Raw genomic sequence first — 15,753 nt, 5'->3', positions numbered from 1 at the left:
GGCAGCCCCAGTCCCAGCATCACAAAGAGACAAATAGAAGGTTTGGAGTCCTAAATAAGCAACAATAGATCAATAACTGGCACATGAGGGGTTCTGAGTAGATATATTGTTTTATCAGTTACCCAGGGCTGAGGCCAAAGTGGAAAGAACTGTGGATTAGAAAGCAGGGGCTGTAATAAATATTAATGATTATTCAACAGATATTGGTTAAATTAATTAGTTTCCTATGCAGCATGGAATATGTTGCCTAATCTTTCATGGCTTCAGTTTGCTCATTGGTAAAGATCTTCAGTCTTTAAATTGAAGTGATTTCAATGAATATTTGTATACCTCACCCTGAATTGAACCCCACAATTTTAAAATAAAAATCAAAAGAGGGAAAACAAAATAAAACAAAGCAAAACTAAACAAAAATTGAAGTGATTTTCTTATATATAAAACAATAGATGTATATAACAAATATATTTGTATAATGTAAACTAGACACAAATTTTGTGATTGTATATAAAACATAAACAAATTCAATATGCAATATAAATTATATACAACATTATATATAATTATATATAACCATATACAATATAAACAAATTTTATTTATATACATTTATATAACAAATGATTTATATTACAATAGATGCACCTTGTCTGATGTTAGGATGACTGAAGATTGTAAAGATTAATGAAACTGTATTGAATCCCCAGTTGTTTAATCTCTCTTTGCCTTGTTTTTTCCAACTATAAAATGGGAATAGAATAGACTTTTTCACATAGGGTTATTTAGAGATTTGAGTAGCTGGCAAAGTACTTAAAGCAATACCTGGAACTACTTTTCACTGTGTACTAAGACCTGCAAATTAGCTTATCCTGCTTTTAGCTTTTGAGGGCTGAGATAGAGGTAGCAGAGAGGAGGATCACTTCTGAAACTCTGACTTCTGACTTCTTCCCTTGCCGCACTGTAAATAAGTGCTTGCTATTGTTGTTCCTCTGATCAACATCATGATTGCGATTATTGAGGGGTACAAATGAAATGGCTGCAGTTGCTGGCCTGATACTCCTTACAGCGGAGGGAAGAGAGAAAGGATACCGAAACCACACTTGGGATTCAGAATAGAATGCAGCCCAGTGTTGTGACAGAAGTCCAACAATGGTCTAGGACCACACAGGGGAAAGAATTTTCCCAAGCACCTATGGGAATGTGGACGCATCGGTGAGAGTGAGCTTTTCATGCAACAGGTCATCATCATCCTTCACTTGGCCCAGCTTTCTGGGGGCATCACACATCACTGGCACCCAGGTGACAATGAAAGCCCAGAGTGGCTGATCTGGGCGTTGGCTGAGCAGGAGGGTCCCAAGATCAGGGGTCTGAGCCCTCTCTGAAAAAGAAAGCAAAGGAGTCAGAAGTCAGAGCTTCGGAAGTGATCCTACTCTCTGCTACCCCTGTCTCAGCCCACAGGAGCTAGAAGCAGAAAGAGCTAATTTGCAGGCCTTAGTACACAGAAAACATAGGGGGCCCGTTATAAACTATTAAGAATTTCTACACGCTGACACCAGAGGATTAAACCAAAAGCAGACTGCTTCTTAGTGCAAGGCCATGCATAGGTCACATGTCCATGAAGCCACCCTGACTAGAGAGACCTCATTAAAGAGACCACCCTGCCTCCACCCTTGAAAAAAATGCATGCAAATAGGTTCAAACTGGGTTTCAGTGAATTATAATAGTAAATAGTGTTTATTGAGTACTAACTACATGCCAGAACTCTTCTAAGCATTTTCTGTGTGTTAACTAACTCATTATTCCAAGGTAGGTCCTATCATTACCATCATTTTGGAGATAAAGAAATTGGAGCTCAGAGGAGTTAAGTAACTTGTCCAAGGTCACACAGCTGTTAAATAGAATCAGAATTGCACATCCTGTTTGGATCCAGAGCCCATGCTCTTAATCTCTATGTGCCTGTTTCTCTCAACACAAGTGCTGCTTCCCCAGACTCTCCTGATGCACATACTCCTGAGTGTGGCAAGCCACGGAGAAAATAGAAGCCATATTTGCTCATCCTCACGTCCTCACCTGAACTTACAGACAAAGTGCAACATCTAACTTGCTTTTTATGCTTTTTTTTCCTACCAAAAATAAGAATGTTTATGTAAATCAAAGTGGGTAAGGGACAGAAGAACAGAAAAATTGTCTACAGTTCTATCAATCAGACAGGCCACTGGTAATATATCAGTATATATACTTCTAGTCATCGTACATATTCCCCCAAATGTGTTACACTTGCACCTTGAATGTAATTGTCTATCTGGAAAAGTTTTCCAGATCACTGGATTTTCCTTAGCACCTTCATTTTTAATGACCCTCCAGCATGCCATTGTATTCATGTCTTGCTGGACATCGATGTGTGCACCATTTTTCTGCTGTTCAAAATAGTTCTGGGGTCATAATTGTGTAGCTAAATCTTTGTGGACATCTATGATTATTTCCTAAGGGAAAAAATTCTAGAAGTGGAACCACTAGGTCAAAGGACAAATTATTAATATTATTATTTTTGAGTTGGAGTCTCACTCTGTCACCCAGGCTGGAGTGCAGTGGCACGCCCACAGCCACCGCAATCTTTAACTGCTGGGCTCCAGCGATCCTTCTGCCTAAGCCTTTCAAGTAGTTGGAACTACAGGCGTGCACTACCACACCCAGCTTATTTTTTGATTTATTGTAGAGACGAAGTCTCACCAAGTTGCCCAGGCTGGTCTTGAACCCCCAGACTCAGGCAATCCTCTTGCCTCGGCCTCTCAAAGTGCTGGGATTACAGTCTGAACCACTACACTCAGTCAAGGACAAATTATATTAAGAAAATCAGATAAAATAAAATAAAATGAAAGCAGCACTGCCATCTTGCATTCAGGTCTATTGCCGACAGCTCGTTGTGCTGCGTGGAGGTGTCCCTGCCGTGCACACACACGGGGTCGACCATGGACACTTCCTAATGATCTGTTTCATGTCTTCACACTATCTCTGTCCTCCCACCTCTGTTTTAGATTGTGGCCAAGAAATACCGCAACTACGACATCCCGGCTGAGATGACAGGCCTGTGGCGGTACCTCAAGAACGCCTACGCCCGGGATGAGTTCACCAACACGTGTGCAGCTGACAGTGAAATCGAGCTGGCCTATGCTGATGTCGCCAAGCGCCTCAGCCGATCCTGAGCGCAGCCATCCCACCCCATCCTACTGCAGAAGGACTGGACAGCTCCCCTGGGACTCAGGCTTCACAGACTCCTCTTCCTCATTGCCTCGGGAAGCACTTTTAAAAACAGGCCTCATTTTGCTGGCATCCCTGGAACTCCAGCTTGCTAACTTTCACCATTTAAAAACAGGCCTCATTTTGCTGGCATCCCTGGAACTCCAGCTTGCTAACTTTCACCATTCCTGGCCTCTCCCGCAGGAATGTGGCAGGCAGATGTGATGGACACAGGCCACCTCCCAGCCTGCCAGCCTGAACCAGGTTCAGCCTGTTGGGGTCAGTCAGTGTGACTGACGAGCCCACACATGGGATTGCCACTGGCCCTCCTGCCAATATCAGAATATCTTTTCAGATGCTTTAGAAACATGCAACGCCAGCTCCTCTTCCACCCTCCTCCTTGTTGGTAACTGCAAAGCTGGGGACAAATGCCATCTTTGTTCTTATTAGAAAGAGACCTACCTCCCTGTTAAGGGAGACAAAGAGCGAATGGAGGGGCCAAGTGGGCTGTGGACTTGGGTATCTATCTGGCAAACACTTCTTCATCCGCTTGTTACTTCTGACACTTCTGCCACTGGGGCCTGAAGGCCAGGTTGATTGGAAAGTCTCTTCAGACACATTCTCAGCTTGCTGCAGTGCTGGAAATGCTGCAATGCTGCTGTGCACCTGGCCAGTGCTACCATGGTTTTCTGCTGTCCAGGCCTTGCCAGGAAGAAAAAATTGGCACCCAATTCCAAAGTGCAGAGGGGAGGAGGGTGGGAGGGAAGGGGAGGAGAGCTGTGTCGATGCCAAAAGGCCCACCGGGCTCTACCAGCCATGGGGTTTGCTCACTTAGGAGTAGTTTTTTTCTTTGGTGATTACATGCCTGGGTTTCACTGTGCTTACCAACGAGTGACTTTTGGTCAAAATCAGAAAGCAAATGGGAGTGGGAGGAGAAGGGATGGACGAGGATAAAGGAGTTCTTTATATGAGGCTTGATGTTCCCTGGTAAACTTTTAAACAGGTCTTCTCTCATGATCTAAGTCTTGGGCTGGTGATGTCATGTCACTACCAACCTTACAGTAGAAACCTAAGAATTGGCCAAACATGTCTTCCTGGTCCCTCCAAGTTGCTTCTAGATGTGGGTCTGCTGGCTGGGTGCTCAGGCTGTCACTCCTCTCCTGGCTGATTTGGCTGCAGCCTTCCTCTCGTGGGTGAGAGACACATTGAGGGAGTGGCATGATCATGAAATGCCTTAGGAAGAAGGTCCATGGGCTTTTCTGACCAGGAAGCCATCTGGTTTGAACTCGAAGACAAATAGATTCTTATCTGGGTTAATTTTGCACCAGACTCAACTGCTAGATGAACCCAAAAAAAAAAAAAAAAGGGAATTTTTTTTGAAGCTAATTTTTCACTCCTTACTCACTCTCCTTGAGTTTCACCTCTTTCAAAGCTTACCAGCATCAGAACCTGTATAGAGGAAACAAGAAAAATGAATCAGTCAACTTCCTCTCACCATGAACACCCTATGAGAAAATCCATCCGCCACAGGCCCTCACGTTGAACAATCCCCCCTTCTGTCTTCTCATTGGGAGAGGGTGAGGCTCCCAAGTGCCGGAAAGCCCCTGGACTTGGCTCATTTCTCAGCAAGGGCAGGACAGCACGGGTCCTTTCCATAGAAACATCAACAAATTCTTACTCAAGCAGTCCCTGGACCTACCTGCCTCCAGGGATCTCTGGGGGGATGGCGGGGAGAGTGACCCATTGATCAGATCAGAGAAGAGGAAGCAGGAGGTCTCCTAGAGCCCATTGGGAAAGAGGAACTTTCTCATTAGGATGTTTTATAAGCCTGAGAAAGCTTTGAAAAGGCAGAATGAGTTGATTCATTTCCACCTCTAAAGGAATCTTTCCAAGACTCCCTGGAAACTTTGCCCCTAGAGATGTTTAAAAAAGGAGAACTGGTGAAGGAACCATTCTTTTTACTGTAGGGAAAAGTCCCAAACTGGCCTCCTGGGGGATGAGGGCTCAAATGATCCCAAAGGCATTTTAATTAGTGTGAAATCCTGTTGTACTCAGAAATCCTTCCCCGAATTTACAGCACAGGCAAGATGACCTAAGAGGCAGTTCACTTTCCTGAGACCCACAGTTGAGCTGTTGTTGACACACATTCGTGAAGCATAGCCAACCGTGACAGGAAAAAAAAAAAGAAGGAAACCCAGAAGGAAACCCAGGTGTAGCAGCCTCACCCCAGAGGAGTTCATAGAATCCTAAGGACTCAGATTTGACAAGTAGAATTCAGCAACTGGTGAGCCATTCAAAACAAATAGGCCAAACCAAGTCAATATTATTGTTTCTAGATGTTGCAGTTGAATTAGTTTTACACAGATAACAATATAAAGGCACTGAGGAGGGTTGTTTATAAAATCAACTATAACCATTTAAAAGAGGAAGGAGTTCTAGAAGGAAGGCACTTCTGGGTACTTAATTCAGAAATCTCTTTATAGTTCACCAATAGATGACCATATGATGCAAGTAACTTTTACTAAGAGTTATGATGTCTCATGACCAGATTTATCATAGTATCTTAAAATAACAATAATATTAACAATTATTACCTCCCAGTTATTATTATTTATTTCAAAAGAGATTTTTTTCTCCAGATCCTTCAACCTCTCTGGACTTTTTGTCCTATGCATAGCATACCATTTCCCAGCAACTGCATGGTGAGGTCCTTGGGTGCCCCCATGAACGACTTAGGGAGCACTGGAGGGCCTGCAGTTTGAACCCCACACTCCAGAGCTTTAGGATAGGAAGCATCCTCATTATGGGTACTGAATGAATATTGATTCCTCAGAAAGCATTTTGGTGGCACAGAAAGGGGATCTATCTGTGTTGAAGTCCACTCTTATTTTGTATTTATTTCTCTCCCTCGACTTTCACAACACCGTTTTTCTGGGTGGGGTAATGGGAGCCAGAGGTGGAGCAAGAGTCAATCTCAGAATGATTGAGTTAAATTCTTCCTCTCTTCAGTTCTGCCTGCCTCTGAGGTCAACCCAGAGAGAAGGCGTTGAGTAAGATTTGAAAAACTACAAAATGTGAGCTAGATAAGCAAAATCTGATTAATCCAGAGCATAATTTCTCCCTCTCCTGATAAAGGAAGGCAAATGCTTGAGGAGTTCAGACCTGAGTATGACTATTCTCTTTTAAACAAGGGTTATAGCTATCTGGCATCGAATAAATGAGTCGAAACGTCTGAAACACTGTCAGTTTCAGCTTACTTGGTCACATGATCCCAAACTAGTTTTAGCTTCCCAGGGAAGGACACTATCCTCAACGTTTTCTTCTTGGGCCGGTGGGGCCAGCGAAGATCTTGATCTTTTCATCAGAAAGAGGCCACACCAAGAGTGAAGTTTCCTGGGCTAAGTTTTCAGGCCCTTGTCAAATGAAACAAGAGAAGCTCTTCATAGTCTCTGGGTCCCATGACCACTCTGCAGACAGACATTATCAAGCATCTTAGAATTGTCACAAGATGGATCATGCCTGGAATAGACCCTGGCCAACCTGAGGAATCAGCAAGACCTGGACAAAACGAGTTAAGAGGGAGGAGGAAACAGGAAGGTGCACATCTATAAGAGTTCACCATCACTGTGAAAGTTTGTAGAGAGTCTAAAATTAAATTGATCTAGAAGCAGCAGGTGTCCAGTAGGTACTCCTACAACTCATCTCCTTTCCAAGGCCCAGGAGACATGTCAATTGTTCAGTGAATCAAGATGCTGGTGTCATCCTCCCTTGGAAAGAGGAACCATTAACTCATGGTTAAAACTAAGTTCAGTGATTCCCAAGGGATCACTTTCTTCTTATCATTTTCATATATGACATTTAAAATAATCTTATAAAAGCATTAGAACAATGTGTGTTTGTGAAGCAGCTTGATTCTGGTGTTAGGAGAATTAAGTGAACAGGACACTCTGCACATGGCTCTTTGTCTTCTCTCCATTGCTCTTAACCGTTCAAATCAGATGACATGTGCCCTCAGCAACCACATTCTTCTCCCTTCATCCGTATTCTTTTCCCAGCTAAGTTTCAGGATACTGTCTTCTCACAATTAGGGGTGCTTCAAAATGTGCATCATTTCACTTGATATTAATTTCACTTGATATTATTTAAGGATATAGATACAATTCCCCCTTGCCTCCATAATAAATAAAATAAATAAAATATTGCCTCCATATAAGGTTTGGGTTAATCTGCATTTCTATAAAAGTAATCTGCTTTTTATTTTTTGGCAAAAAACATACTTTTAATGATTCAGTTATCTAAGATATTTTGTGTATAGTTAGAGATTTCATATTATTGACCATGCATATAATTAAAATACAAGCCATCCAGCTGATGTTTGAATTTGTCTTACTTTCTTGGCCACCTGGTTATCTCACTTTATAAGCTGAGGAGTTAACTAATTTATCAAAAAAAATGCCTCGCTTTTCTAAAAGAGCAAGCATTCATTTTACAAAGACACTCCAAATGATGATTACTTGATTTTTCTCGAGACCTTTAACTGTGGTGATTAAAATAACAAGACTTTTTTTCAGGCCTTAATAATTGTGAAATGCCTTTTAATGAAGATATAACTGAGTGCTTTCCTCTTGAATCTGAACCAGTTATAAATTTGTGTTCCAGTCTTGATTGGTATTGACTTATTCAAATAAAGTTGGTTTATTTTCAAATATTACAAAAGTTGTCATTTTATTTGAGGTGAGGCTTTTCTATGCTGCTTTAAATGAGTATGAAATATCTCTTTTTTCCACATAAAGGCAATTTTATTTTGCCACTAGAAAAAAAATATATTTATTCTTCTTAAAAATCAAGACCAAATAAAAAGAAAAGGAAGAAGAAGAAAGGAAGAGTGAAAAACAAAAATCATGTGAACCAGCCGTCCTAAAGCCATGTTTTTTTTTAGCAAGGTTAAACATTTTTTTATGGTACATGGGCTAGGTATAAAATTAAGCTGGTACCCTGTCATGTTTCTTATTTCCTAGCTGTATTGTCATACCTGGGGGTAGATCAATAGTGACAATCCAGGTGTGATTTGAAGAATACCTTAAAATATTGGTCTACTTGTGTCAAAGCCCCCTGCTGGTTCTCAGTGGCTTAATCTGTCAGCTCTCCTGACCTGAAATCCCACTCATGGAACCACATTACTGACTCTGGGTTAGGGTTCCCAGAGTCCTCAGTAAGTTTTATCTGGAGTCAATATAACATCTGATGAAGACCTCTATGAGCATTCACATTAATAAAAGGTGCAAAAGTATTGGCAGTTCCCTAAGTCCTATCGGAACAACACCTCATTAACGCAGAAGGGATGAAACAGCTGACTCAGATAAGTGCTAATGGAAGAGGCAGCCTGGGGATCAGGGCAGTTGTAGCGGATACGGTTGGTAGTCATCCCTCACTCCCCCATCGTCTTCTGGCAGAGCTCTGATTGGGTCAGAAATCCACCACTCCACTCCTTCCTATGCCCCATCCTTCACACACACAATGCCACCCTTGTATGACTGGAGTGAAAGTGATTTCGTCCCCAGTTCCAGGGATGATCTCAACTGTATTCCTGGCTGTGGTTGGTTTCAGAGTGGGCTCCTGACCAAGTTCCACCCGTGTTGTGAGGGAGATTTGCTTAGGAACTTCTGAGAAAGATCCCCTTCTTCTTAAGCAAATGACTCCTAAGTCACTGTTTCTGGATGTGAGTGTGAGACCTGCAAGTGCTGCCACCCTCTGGGGGCCATGCGGGGATAGTCTCAGGGCAAAGGCAATACACTGCAAAATGCAGCAAGAAGGAGGGACAGAACCCAGGTTCTTGGTCTGACCACAGAGTTGCTAAATCAACAAACTCTGAAACGTCCTAACTCTGGATTTCCTGTTCTGTAATTCATCCCATATTGTTTGAGGGTGGGTTTGTTTTTTTTGTTTTATTTTTTTCCATGAGTGGCCCAAGGCATTATATGTGGTATGTTAGCCAAGTTGGTTGTTGTTGTTGTTGTTGTTTTTAATAGCCACTTAGGTCATTAGATTGCTCACTCAGGTGGCATCCCAGGCTTCCATTGTGTGGATGCAGGAGGTCTGCTCTACAGGTTGGCCAAGGGCTGGACTCCATCTCTCTGTCTTGGTTTCCTTAACTATGCTATAAAGAAGCCAAGGAGTGTAGAATGTCAATGACTGTGCCTAGCACTGAGGAGGACTGAGTCCTGTTCCAGAGAAACTTCCAAAAAGTGACCTTGGAAACGAGAGTATTTCATTATACTCAAAGGTGTTGTAAACTGTGTTTCTTTTATTTTTATGTCTAGTAACTTAAGTACTCAGAGACCCCAGCAAGTTCCAACATGTGGGAAAAGGTATGGAACATCACCAGATTGGAGAAATAGGAAGCTCAGGACTGAAAACAGGAGATAATTCTAACTCTAGGTCCATCACTAAATGACTATGTGACCTTGAGCAAGGTTCTTTTCTGGGCTTCAGTTTCCTGAAGGGAGTTCTGAAGGTGCATTGTCTATAAGATTAAACAATCTCTGATGAAAAGTACTTATTGACAATAAAGTGTTATTTTGAGTAGAATGGCATTTCAATCAACTGGAACATTCACAGGTCTCTCTGTGGTTTCCTTTTTTTTTTTTTTTTTTTGGGTTGGAGTCTCACTCTGTCACCCAGACCGGAGTGCAGTGGCCGCTCCCGGCCACCGCAGCCTGCCTGCTGGGCTCCAGCGATCCTTCCACCTCAGCCTGCCAAGTAGCCGGAATTACAGGCATGCGCTACCACGCCCAGCTGATTTTTTGATTTATTGTAGAGATAAGGTCTCGCTGCCTAGGCGGGTCTCAAACCCACGGGCTCAGGCAATCCACTCACCTCAGCCTCCCAAAGGCGCGGGATTATAGGCTGAGCCACCGAGCCCGGCTTCTGTGGTTTCCTTTAATGGAAAGAAGCGGATCACCAGAAACTCCGTGGATATATGGTATTTTTTTTTATGTGGGTGTTTTTAAAAAGTAAATTTCAAGGTATGACTTGGAGTCAATTCACATCATATCCGTCTCTTATCTTCCCACCTACATTCAATGAAATCTACATCTATATGCAGTAAACATGACCCTGAGACCCTGCAATTAGGTTCATTAAGGTGTAATTATTTAAGTAGAAAGCAAAGCAGACTCAAATTTTAGAAATAAATCAGTTTAACCCTCTTTTAACCAGAATATCTCAATGCCCCAAAACTTTTTAGCTCCAAATTCATATGGGCCTTGGCACTAGACTACTCAAAACGCATAAGGCAACTATCATAATAGAGACTGGTGAAAAATCAAGTACTGTTCCACCTGTGGAGTACTGATAGTTTCACCTCATTTTGTATCTGTCTAGAATTGTTTCCTGTGTGTTATTCATGTCTCACCATCCTGTTCCCAATTAAAAACTAAGCTCTTTTAAGAGATAGAGTGTAGGTTATTTAATTTTTACGCCATGCTTCATGTTTTCTAGTACTCAGTAAATATTAGATGCTCAAAAATATTTATTAGTGGTTGACTAGAGAGATCATGAGACAGTATTGCAGACATCTGAGTTTACCTTGGATCTCACTCTTCATTTCCTTCTAGTCTCTGACATCCACTGTACCATGATTCTGAAAATGGAGGGAAAACAGAGCTGAGGAGAGAAGTATGTGTCTGTGGTAGTTAAAATGCTCCCAAGATTCTTCTGAAGAATAGATTCTTCCAAAACAGCTTGTATAAGGTTTATCTGTGTAGTTAAACTCATGAAAAGCTACTTAATTCTCATTGTATCAAGTGGTTCTAATTATGTAATAACTTAGTTTTCCAAGTTGGCCACAAAATTGTGCCTAGATTAGGTGTTAGATTTAAAAATGGATTTGAAGCTTTGAGGTTGAGTCTCTAGTCCTGGAATTATATGACTAAATAGGGATTAAACAAATACATCTTTTTTTCTGGAATGTATATTTATTAGGGAAAAAAAATTTAAAATGCAGATAAGCAAAAGAGAAGAAATTAAATTACACCAGTAATCCTTCTGCCCAGAGATAGTCAGCTTTAATTTGTAAATAATTATTTTGCCAAATTTTTCTAGTGAGATATAAATGTGAGGCATAAATATACTTTTTTGGTTTTTTTGTTTGTTTCAGAAAAAAGGCTAATATTGAGAACTGAAACCAATGTACTTTCCTATCTCTGTGATAAGCAATTCTAGGACAAAATGCATTTTTTTGTTTCTATGCCAGACAATACTAGAACCAAACTAAAATAACTTTCTATTTACTCCAGGGTATATTTACTTTCTTATTAAGACCAACAGCTTGCTCAACAATAATTGTCCAAGATCTCACCTTACTGTGCCCACCAATTTAAATATATGTTATAAAGTCTGCCCGATTCCCAATCAGTTTTCTATCTTTCTAGACTCGCCTTATAATCACTGGACTCTGGCCCTAAATCCCTGTAATATCCTCCTTTGAATGACCCCTTCTGCTATACAGCCAAGACTCTGTCAAGGAGGTGTTCTTCTTTATTGCAATGAACCTAATAAAATTAGCTACTCTTGGTCAACAATTTTTTCTTAGTCTTTTTTTAGAATTCTCAGTCAACACCTTGTATATACTTTTTTTAATGGGATTTTTTTTCGCTCATACATGATGAACATATTTCCATTACCTTTTTCATCTATTATATCATTTTTATGTATCATAATCCATTCAATCAGTTCCCTATTACTTGGCCTTTTGGGTCTTTCTAGTTTTTTATTCTTATAATTAATGCTATAATGAAGTACCAGTAAGCTAGATTCTTAATTATCTATTATTTTCCCTTAGAAAAGATTTCCAGAGGTGAAATTGTTAATTCAAAAGGTATGCCTATTTTTTTTTAATTTTAAAGATGTGGGGTACACTTCAGGATTAGGTATACAAGTGGTCATTGAACAGGTAAAGTTTGGGCCTCCCTTTGGTTCCCACTTTGCTGGTTTGAGATCAGGTACCCTTATTAATGTCATGTGCACCCCCCCACCTCCCTTCCCCTGGCAGTTTCCAGCCACTGCCAATCCCTTTCTTTTCTTTCTTTTGTTTTGAGTTGAAGTCTCACTCTGTCACCCAGACTGGAGTGCAGCGGCACGCTCCCGGCCACTGCAGCCTTGACCTGCTGGGCTCCGGCGATCCTTCCTCTCAGCCTTCCAAGTAGCTGGAACTACAGGCGTGTGCTACCACGCTTGGCTAATTGTTTGATTTATTGTAGAGATGAGGTCTCGCCAAGTTGCCCGGGTGGGTCTTGAACCCACAGGTTCAGGCAATCCACTCTCCTCGGCCTCCCAAAGTGCGGGATTACAGGCTGAGCCACCGAGCCTGGCCACCAATCCCTTTCTTATAGTATTATGGTAAATGTTCAAGGTCCACTTAGTGAAAACATGTGGTACTCAGTTCTTTGTTTCTGTGATAAATAACTGAGTACGATAGATTCTAAATCCATCCAAGTTGTTGCAAAGTCCATAATTTTGATCTTTCTTATGGCTGCATAATATTCTATTGTGTATATGTACGGGATTTTTTTTATCCAGTCCAGTTTCAAAGGGCAGCATGGTTGATTCCATGTTTTTACTATTGTAAATAGTGCTGCAATAAACATGCATGTGCAGGTATCTTTTTTGTAGTGATTTAAGTTCCTCTGGGAATATAACCAGAAGGGGGTTTGCTGGGTCATGTGGAAGGTCAATTTCTAGTTCTTTTAGGAATCCTCACACTGTTTTCCATAGAGGCTGAACTAGTTTACATTCCTGCCAACAGTGCAGAAGTGTTCCCTTTTCTCCATATCCTTGCCAGCATCTGTTGTTTTTTGTTTTACTAATGATGGTCATTCTTACTAGAGTTAGATTTGCATTTCTCTGGTGATTAGAGAGGCTGAGAATTTCTTCATGTGTCTGTTGGCTGCTCCTATGTCTTTTTTTGAGAAGTGTCTATTCATGTCTTTTGCCCACTTTTTAATCTTTTTAACGGGGCTTTTTTTTTTTTTCTTTTGGCACAATTGAGCTTCTTGTAGATTCTGGATGTTAGGCCTTTGTCAGATATGCAGTTGGCAAATATTTTTTCCCATTCTGTGAACTGTTTCTCCACTCTCTTGATGACTTCTTTGCTTTGCAGAAGCTTTTCATTGAGATAAGGTCACATGTGTCTATCTTATCTCTTATGGAATGTACTTTTGATCTGGAATTGGTTGCCTATTCTGATTTCCATAAGGGTGTCTCCTGTATTTTCTAAGATTCTTAAAGTTTGGGGTTTTCCATTTATGTATATGATCTATTCAGAGTTGGTTTTTGTGTATGGTGAAAGGCCTTGCTTCATTCTTCTGCACGTGGTCAGTCAGTTTTCTCAACACTATTTACTGAATACATTCTTCTCTCCCCAGTGTTTGTTATTGGAGGCTTTGTTGAAGATGAGTTGGTTGAGCAATTAAGGTTTTGCTCCCAGAATCTTTATCCTGTTCCATTGGTCCATATGCCTGTTCTTATACCAATACCAGGTTGTTTTGATTATTGTAGCCTTATAACAAAGTTTAAAGTCTGGAATTTTGAGACCTCCCACTTTTTTTTTTTTTTTTTTTACTAAGGATTGTTTTGGCTATTTGTGGTTGTTTATGTTTCCATATGAATTTCCATATTGCTGTTTCCAGGTCTGAGAAGAATGATGTTGGTAATTTAATGGGTATAGCATTGGTATAGCATTGAGTCTATAGATTGCCTTGGTAAGATGAATACAATTTTTTTTTTTTTTTGGAGTTGGAGTCACTCCATTGCGCAGACTGGAGTGCAGTGACATGCTCATGACCAACCCAGCATCGATTTGCTGGGCTCCAGCGATCCTTTCTCCTCAACCTTCCAAGTAGCCAGAACTACAGGCACACACTACCACACCTGGCTATTTTAAAAAATTTATTTATTGTAGAGACGAGGTCTCACCAAGTTGCCCAGGCTAGTTTTGAACCTGTGGGCTCAGGCAATACATTCACCTTGGCCTCCCAAAATGCTGGGATTACAGACTGAGCCACCGAGCTCGGCCAAGATGGACATCTTAACAATGTTGATTCTTCCAATCCATAAGCATGGAATATTTTTCCATTTGTTTGTTTCATCGATGACTTCTTTGAGTAGTGTTTTATAGTTTTCATGTAATGATATTTCACTTCTCTGGTTAGGGACATGCCAAGGTATTTCAACTTTTTTTGTAGCTATTGTGAATGGGATTGTACTTTCTTTTTTTTTGAGTTGGAGTCTCACTCTGTCGCCCAGACTGGAGTGCAGTGGCCGCTTCCAGCCACTGCAGCCTCGACCTGCTGGGCTCTGGCGATCCTTCCGCCTCAGCCTTCCAAGTAGCCAGAATTACAGGCATGTGCTACCACACCTGGCTGATTTTTTGATTTATTGTAGAGATGAGGTCTCACTGCCCAGGCGGGTCTCGAACCCGTGGGCTCAAACAATCCACTCACCTCAGCCTCCCAAAGGCGCGGGATTACAGGCTGAGCCACTGAGCCCGGCATGGGATTATACTTTCTATTTGGTTCTCTACCTGTTGTTGGTGTATAAAAATGAGACAGTATTTTGCACATTTATTTTGTACTCTGAGACTTTGCCAAAGTCCTTTGTCAGTGCAAGGAGCTTTTTGACAGATTTTCTTGGATTTTCAAGGAGTAGGATCACATGGTCAGCAAAGGGGATTAACTTGACTTCTTCTTTTCCTATTTGGATACCCCCGATTTCATTCTCTTGTCTGAATGCTGTAGCTAGGACTACCAGCACTATGCTGAATATGAGGGGTGACAGTGGGCAGTCTCGTCTCATTCAGTTTTCAGGGGAAATGGCTCCAATTTCTGTCCATTTAGCAGTATGTGGGGTGTGAGTTTATCATAGATGGCTCTTACTATTTTGAAGTATGTTCCCTCTATTCCTAGGTATTCATGGATTTTTATAAAGAAGAGATGCTGGATTTTATCAAAAGCTTTTTCTGTATCTAATGATATAATCATGTGGCTCTTGTTTTACATTTGTTGATGTATTTAATTACATTTATGATCTTGCAGTTGCTGAACCAGCCATGCATCCTGGGGATAAAGCCTACTTGGTCAAGGTGGATGATTTTTGAGATGTGTTGTTGGATCCAATTTGTTAGAATCTTATTGAGATTTTTTGCATCTATGTTCAAAAGGGATATTGGCCTGTAGTTCTCTTTGTTGGATCTTTACCCGGTTTGGGTATCAGTGTGATGTTAGCTTCAAAAGTTATTTGGGAGCGCTCCATCTTTCTCAATCGCCTGGAATACTTTCATTAGGATTGGTATTAGCTCCTTTTATGTTTCATAGAATTCTGCTGGAAATCCATCTGGTCCAGGGCTTTTTTTTTTGTAGGTAGTTTTCTTATGACAAAGTCAATTTCCTGGGTTATTACTGGTCTATTTAGGACCTCAACTTCTTGTTTCAACCTTGGGAGATTATGTGATGTTAAAAAGTC

General features: G+C 41.1%; 1 protein-coding gene across 2 annotated transcripts in view; it reads left to right on the top strand.

Annotated features, from left to right (window-relative positions):
- The window catches only part of CLIC5 (chloride intracellular channel 5), a 172,743-nt gene extending 169,406 nt beyond the window's left edge, over window positions 1–3,337 (top strand). For both annotated transcript variants that reach the window (XM_008057195.2, XM_008057196.2), the window contains exon 6: window positions 3,033–3,337. In XM_008057195.2, coding sequence (XP_008055386.1) covers window positions 3,033–3,200 — 168 coding nt within the window. In that variant the 3' untranslated portion in view covers window positions 3,201–3,337. The remainder of the gene's footprint in view (window positions 1–3,032) is intronic.
- Window positions 3,338–15,753: the final 12,416 nt, after the last annotated feature.

Source organism: Carlito syrichta, unplaced genomic scaffold (genome assembly GCF_000164805.1).
Source record: "Carlito syrichta isolate Samal-C Ts95f unplaced genomic scaffold, Tarsius_syrichta-2.0.1 Scaffold302862, whole genome shotgun sequence".
NCBI classification, from domain to species: Eukaryota; Metazoa; Chordata; class Mammalia; order Primates; family Tarsiidae; genus Carlito; species Carlito syrichta.
Note: the sequence above shows the minus strand (reverse complement) of the source record. Positions and strands in the feature narration are given on the sequence as shown.